Genomic DNA, 7,826 nt, shown 5'->3' on the forward strand with positions numbered 1-7,826 from the left:
AATAAAATATATTTTTTTAATTTTAAATTATTATTTTTTTAATAAATTTTTTAATAAATTATTAATTTTTTAATAAATCAGGGTGTAATTCGAATCAACCTGATTCGAATTATTGTATGTGTGTAATTCGAATCAAGTTGATTCGAATTAGTGGGTGTGTGCGTTTGTGTATAATTCGAATCAAGTTGATTCGAATTACATGTAAATCAAGTTCGAAACAACTTAATTCGAACTATATAAAAATGTGTATCGGTTGATTCATGAAATAATTTTTGGTTTGGCGGATTTGTGTAATTTTTTGCTCTCCTTGACTTAATATAGTGATTTGCCCTAAAAATTAGTTACTAAATTAGTCATAACATTTTGTTGAATATAATAACCATTTTGGGCTCTAAAAAAGGTTTACCATGTAAATAATAGTTCATCGTCTCTTTTTGGTTTGGCCCATAGAAATAAGGCCTTGAAAGTGTGCTAATTCTTGGGCTACCAAAGTTGAGTCTCTGTATAGCCCATTTCGTCCACTGTTTATATATGTGAATCATAATGTAATGTATGAGGTATATGATTTCTTTTGGTATAATCATCCATGCATTAACCTATATAAGGTTAGGTTATGCAGATTACTATATCTGAATGCATATCATAATGGACTAATTTTTCATGGATAAACTGAAAACCTTCCATCTAAGAATAGCCAACCAATGATGTTAAGAGTGGAAACTTTCAAGCATAGACTTTGTCCTGATCTAATGTTTTTTCAAGATCTGTGATAACTTTTTTACTTGCTATACATGGCAAAATTCCCTTGTAACTCTACATGGCTGACACGTGCCCCCTGAATTCTCTTCCACTTCTTCATATATATAAGTGATAAATCACCTTCAGACAATAGAGACAGTAATTAACAAGAACAAATTAAACATGGGAAACAGAAACAGCCTTTTGTTTTTTATCCTTGTTCTGATGTGTCATGGTGTAACCTTGACAATGGGGTTATGGAGGAAACATGATGATGTAGAAACGATGTTCTTGATGAAGAACTCCAAGAGTGTGGTTAAGACAGATGCTGGTGAGATGAGAGTTCTTGAAAGCTATGGTGATGCTAAGCTTATGGAGAGGCGCTTGCATATTGGATTCATCTCCATGGAGCCAAGGTCACTCTTCGTTCCTCAGTATATTGACTCAAGCTTCATCATTTTCCTCCATGAAGGTATCATCAATCTTTTACTTTGATGGTTTGTTCTGTCATCAAATGTAGTTATTGTATAATATGCAAGAAACTATAAACTAATGAGAGGTTAAAGATTGTTATTAGAGATAATCATAGTACATATACTTTAGGATTAATACTAGTTGTGATAGAATTCTTTGATTTGCAATTTTACATTTTCTCTTGATTCTCAATATAGTACCAAAGTCTTTATAAATACTTAAATAAACACTCAAAAAATCTAAAAACGAAAAACACTCACATACAGATTAAAATAGTACATAGAATACAGAGAAAAGATGCATGAAGTTGAATGAAAAATGAAAATGGTTTCAGGGGAAGCAAAGTTGGGATTCATGTATAGAGGTAAGCTTGCAGAAAGAACATTGAAGATGGGGGATGTGTATAGAATCCCAGCTGGTTCAGCATTCTATTTGGTGAATATTGGTGAGGGTCAGAAACTTCACATTATCTGCAGCATTGATCCCTCAGAGGCAATGGGAGGTGGTACTTTCCAGGTACACATGCATTTCACAACAACTTCTTATGGAAACAAAAATCTATATTATATAGTATTTAGATATAAACCATTTCATTGTATGCCTAGATATGAGGTATATATAGAATTGTATACATGCCAGAATCTTGATTTTACTTTGTATAATTGAATTATACTTTGATTAGTATGTATGTATGCATGTATGCAGTCCTTCTATCTTGGAGGAGGAGCAAATCCAGCTTCAGTACTTTCCGGCTTCGGAACAGATATCCTTGAAGCTGCCTTTAATGTAAGATAGCTAAGAAGCAACTTGATTTTATGTCAGCATGGATCATGCAACTAATTATGTCTTGTTATATGAATAAACATACACAGGTATCAGCTGAAGAAGTTAGGAAAATGTTCACAAGGCAACATGAGGGTCCAATTGTGAATCTGGATCAGCAAGACACAGGTTTGTGGAGCAAGTTCCTTCAATTGAAGGATGAGGACAAATTGCAACACCTGAAGGGAATGGTGCTAGACCAGCAAGAAGAAGATTTTGATGATGAAGATAATGATGGGCAAGAAGAGGAGAAGCAAAGAGTATGGTCATGGAGGAAGCTCTTAGACTCAGTTGTTTGTGATGAGTTAAAGAAAGCATGGAACCCCAACAAGGGTATGGGTAAGAAGCCCCCTCATATTTGCAACCTCTATGACAGAGCACCAGATTTCATCAACAGCCATGGTTGGAGTGTTGCTGTTGATGGCTCAGATTATTCTCCACTCAAAATGTCTGGTGTTGGCATTTATCATGTTAATCTCTCAGCGGTATGCAAAATAAATATAGACTTAAATTTTTGTTATTAGTACTAATCACGCATTTGCGTGAGTCAGGTACTAATTTGATCATAAAAGCTCTGATACTATGTCATGAAACCAGTTCTCCTAAAAGCTCAGATACTAATGAAGTGTATGGTACAATGCAGGGAGCGATGATGACGCCGCACATGAATCCAATGGCAACAGAGTATGGCATAGTGTTGAGAGGGAGTGGAAGAATCCAGATAGTGTTTCCAAACGGAACCAATGCAATGGATGCAGAGATCAAAGAAGGGGATGTGTTCTTTATCCCAAGGTACTTCCCTTTCTGCCAAATAGCATCAAAGGACCAACCATTGGAGTTCTTTGGCTTCACCACCTCTGCAAGTAAGAACAGGCCACAGTTTCTTGTGGGAGCCACGTCACTCATGAGGACCATGATGGGTCCTGAGCTCGCTGCTGCCTTTGGTGTGAGCGAGGAAACCATGCGCCACATGGTTGATGCACAGCATGAGGATGTCATACTTCCATATCCACATCATCAAGATCATAACAAGGAAGTGGTTGAGGTTGACACCATTCCAAAGCTTATAAGGAATGCCATGGTTTTGGGATGGTAAATTATTTATGAGGTGATTATATCCTATTCGGCTTTGTTTTTCTTTTTGTTATCAACTTTTTCGTTGAGATGATTGTTCACTATTTTGTTCTTTAAGAGTGAATAAAATCAACTAGTTTTGTTGAATTCGCTTTGTGTGTCTTGTTCCTCTTTTTAGAAGTATAATGATCATTGTTCACTATGAATGTCACGTTATTGCAACACACATTAAACGTGTTTCTAGAACATGCAAATATTTTGATTCACATTTTCTGTGTTCACCTCCTGTTTTCTCTTTTTTCTTCACAACAGAAAACATGGAAAATAAAAACAGAAAATGAAAATGCAAATGAAACGCACCCTAATGTTTGCACCTCATAGATCCAAGCTTTTGATTTTCTTCATCTCTTGCTCCTCACTCATCTGCAACTCTAAAATCTATCTTGAGTTTCCTACTATATTTTCAAGCAAACTTTGACTCATCATGTTTGGATCTTGGAAGATGAGTGGTTGATTGTATTATCACCCCATCAAACATACTAGTGGAAAAATCTGTTAACCTGTTTGATCAATCCAAACTAAAAAGTAAAAACTGAAAACAGAATCATTCAAGTACTTCATAAAATCACAGATAATTAAGGCAAAACATAAGATATCATGGGATTAACAAGGGAAAATCTGAAACCAGACAAGAGCGCGTACCTTGGATTACCACATTGGAATGCAAATTTGTAGAAATGACTACCTTAGTTTGCATATGCAAAGGTACGCTACGCACAAGAGATGACGCTGACAGACCTTGCTCCTATCCATGCCAATGGATGGTAGGATGGATGCAAGTGATAGCGCCATCTCTCCTGCGTAGCAAACCTTTCAATGCTATCAAGCATGAGCATCCCTCTTCATTCTCCACTACCAATGTTTCTTGGATTCTATGTAGGCCATGAAACAAACCTCATAAATAATATATAGACCATGAATTTTCCAATTATTTATTTGTTTATCTACACTTATAGCCAGCTAGGAATCTCTCATTACCCTGTTATTAATTATCCTAACCACAAATCCGCACACCACCTTTTAAATATTCTTTTTCTGCATTATCTTCTGTCTGTTCTGTGTATGTAACTCTTTTAAAGCACATGTAGTAAGAATATATATATGCAAATAATTCAAATAAAATTATTTGGTCCATTGATATTGTTCTATCTTGATTGTTATGTGGTCCTAATTCAAATAATTCAAAAAAGTGTGAAATTTGATGAGGTCATAAGTGTGACGTCACATGCTGAGGCTGCTTGCCACTTGTTATATCCACCAAAAAGAGCCGCCATTCCCTGTTTGGAGAATCTAACTGTTCCATGCAATAGTAAGATGTTAGTAAGACTTAGCTCGGTAATTTTATAAAGTTTTTATTGTTTTATTTCATCTTGTTCGATAGATAAACAAACAAAAATCATGAGTAATCTAATGCTTATTGAATGAATCAGATGAAGAGATAAGATCAAGTACAATAAGAAAGGCAATCATTGAAAGAGACAAACAAGTAAAAACAGAAGCAAAATTACTGCATAATACATTGAAAAATCTGCCATGAAACAGCATTTTGCTTGGAAGATCGAAATAGCTGGTGGATAGGACGAAAGAGAGCCGTGACTAAAGAAACCAAACCAAACCAAAAGCAGCAAAAAAAAAAAAAAAAAAAAAAAAACAATGCAGTAAATGCTAAACCATGGTGTTCCTGTGTGTCTTTCAGGGATAATTCACCCCTCCCTCTTTCTCATGAGTAACTAAACCCCCCACAATTCATTATTGTTGGTGGTGTAGGATGGAGGATCATGAACGCAGGATGAAGGCCATGAAGAGGATGCAAACATCACTAGTGTTGAGAGAGGAACCTGTGCTTGCAAATCAAGATTTTGTGAATGTCAAAGGTGGTGATGATGACAAGTCCCACATCGGTCAGATTTAACTGCAAAAGCTGCTTCATTACGTTCTGCCTCCTCCGTGGTCTGTCTCCAATTTTGTTATTACAGTCTATTGATCTTTAATCTAGTGTTATTACACCTTCACGTTTGACCACATTTTAGCTCCACTTTCATTTTTATTTTCAGTAAAATCAGAAGTTAAACTTCAATACATGTTTGGTTGTATATTATTGAAAAAAAAAAATTTCAAAATACACACAAACGTGAAAAATGTTGTTTCTCTTCTGTGCATGTTATTTCTTATGCTATAAAAATATCAATGTTAATTATAATTCATCCATTTAAATAATAATTAGTATTTTTACCTGTAATAACATTATGGGAATATACATTTTTTAAAATTACGGTTTATTTTGTTCTGATAGTATAAGATTATACATGTTACAAAAAATTTATAAAATTAAACTACTTTTACAAAAAAAAAGTCGTAGATTGACAAAAGTCTCTGGCTAAGAAAACCGATGTATCTATAAATAAAAAATCAAATAATAAGATTTTTAGTTATTATTTTTGTTACGATGGATAACCGGATGGGCTGGATTCGTTAGGTTGGCCCAATCGTCTGAGGAGGGAAGCCTTCGAATGGGTTCGCACCTTTGGGGCCTCCGTCCGACTAGTGATCGTGAGTGATTGGGGGGTGGTACCTGCAAAGACACTCCGATGCCTAAGTCAGCAAGGGTGCGAGCAGGTCTAGAGAGTATTGGAACTTAGAGATACCTGAGGGGTGTCAGTGTATTTATAGTGGTGAACTAATAACCACCGTTGAAGTAGTTCCACCTTTTAAGGTGGATAACCGTCCCTTTATCTTAGGAAAGTTGAGATATGACTCTTGGAAGTGGGTTGAGAGATTTTAGGGGCAGTTATTTTAGTATTATCTGCCATCTAATCCTCGTTTCCGACTTTCTTAAGGCAAGTCGTGGCGAGAACCAACTTCTCAGGGGAAGGTTGGCGTAATGTGAGGCCTCACCCTTGTGGGTTGGGCTTTTCGTTTGGACCTGGGCCCTAGTGTTGGGCCAGGGTATGAACAGTGCCCCTACTCGAGCTTAATTTCTTTTAAGAGTTGGGGTCGAGTATTTTAACTAGGGACCGTAGCCGATCTGATAAGGAACCGACGTGATTTTTCGGAACCGACGTGTTTTAAAAATTCTCAACAGTCGCGTCTAATCAAACGTCGCGTCCGTTAGAGATTTGTGTATTCATACGCGGGGATCAGTTACATTGGGAACGGTGCCTTTCTTTAAATGACGGCCTCCGTTTTTACCATTATGCCCCTAACATTTTTATAAATACTTTCCCTCTCTTTCCTTGCTTCGTTTCTGAAAACTTTCACACTTCCTCTACTCTGTTCAAAAGAAGCTCTTGTTCGAAGGAATTCCTCTTTCTCCGCCCTGCCATTTTTCAAGCAAAGGTTAGTTTTTCTCTACTCTCTTTTTTCGAAGTACTTTTGTTTGCATGTTTTTATTTTAGAGAGAAGGGTTGGCTCGTAGGCTCCTAGTGACTCTGTTTTGTTTGATTATAGGCCCCTTAGAGACCCTGTTTTTGATCCTTTTTCTTTTTCCTTTGTAGGTTTCGCTATCCCTTTCTAGAAAAAAATGTCTTCTGTAGAAACCCTTGCTCAATGGGTAGATGTCACGATTCTGGGAGAAGAACCTCTTGTTGATACTGACTTCATCACCAACTTTCGCACTCATCATAGGCTTTGTACTTCTGATGAGGATGAGCCGAAATATGAACTGATTGCCCCGGGTCCGGAAGACCGGGTTTGTTTTGGAATGGCTTCTGAGGCAGCCCTTCATTTTTTCTATATGTATGAGAGCATGATTACCCGCTTAGGAATTTTTCTTCTTTTTTCCGATTTTGAGATAGCTGTTCTATGCCACTATCGTGTTGCTCCTACCAAACTTCACCCTAATTCTTGGGGTTTTCTGAAAATTTATCAATTTATCAGCCATGCTTTAGACTTTCTGACTTCTTTGAAGATTTTCTTTTATCTCTTTCACATGACTAAGCCCTTCAATGGGCAAAATAACAAATAACAGTGGGTGTCTTTTCGGGCCATACAAGGCCGGAGAGTTTTTACCCTTTTTGATGAATCATTCCATGACTTCAAAATTTTCTTTTTCAAAGTTCAAGCTGTAGAGGGTCACCACCCGTTTTTCCTGGATGAAACTTCTTCTCCTCGTTTCCCCCTGTACTGGATAGAGGCCTCTCCTTGTGAAAAATACGGTTAGGACAATTTGGATGAGGTGGAGGCGGCCATTGTGGGGTTTCTCCGAGAAGTATGGGGGAGAGCCCCCTACCTGGATACAAAAAAGTTTCTCCATGGGTCTCCGACCTTTGTCCAGGCTCAACTAGGTAGCTTTTTGTTTGTTTATCATATTTTCCGACTTGATGGTCGCACGACTTGTTTTTTCTGACTTGTTTTACTGACTTTAGCTTCCTAATTGCTTTTACAGAAATGGCAAAGAAGAATTCCAATGAGTCTTACCAGAGAGTTCAGGAGGCCAGAGCGAGGTCCCGCGCCAAAATCGACGGCGCCAGGGCAGCTGGTCCTTCTCTTCCTTCTCCTCCCCTTCCTTCTCACAATTTGGGGACCCCCACTCGTCCTATTATTATTTCTTCCTCAGCCTCTTCTCTGCCGTCCCCTCTCCCCGATCTTCCCCTGAGCCAAAAAAGAAGAAGCGCAAGGCTTTAGAGTCTAGCTCTTCTTTTGAAGGTGAGGCCAAGGTA

The 7,826-nt window shown here is 37.5% G+C and overlaps 1 protein-coding gene across 1 annotated transcript; it reads left to right on the plus strand.

The window, feature by feature from the left end:
* The first annotated feature begins 901 nt into the window (after positions 1-901).
* On the plus strand, positions 902-5,080 carry LOC130945714 (vicilin-like seed storage protein At2g28490). Its single transcript, XM_057874422.1, has 6 exons — positions 902-1,210; positions 1,547-1,728; positions 1,918-1,998; positions 2,085-2,519; positions 2,678-3,126; positions 4,936-5,080. The coding sequence occupies exons 1-6, from the start codon at positions 922-924 to the stop codon at positions 5,078-5,080; spliced, it is 1,581 nt and encodes a 526-aa protein (XP_057730405.1). The 5' UTR covers positions 902-921.
* Positions 5,081-7,826: the final 2,746 nt, after the last annotated feature.

Source organism: Arachis stenosperma, chromosome 8 (assembly GCF_014773155.1).
Source record: "Arachis stenosperma cultivar V10309 chromosome 8, arast.V10309.gnm1.PFL2, whole genome shotgun sequence".
Taxonomy (NCBI): Eukaryota; Viridiplantae; Streptophyta; class Magnoliopsida; order Fabales; family Fabaceae; genus Arachis; species Arachis stenosperma.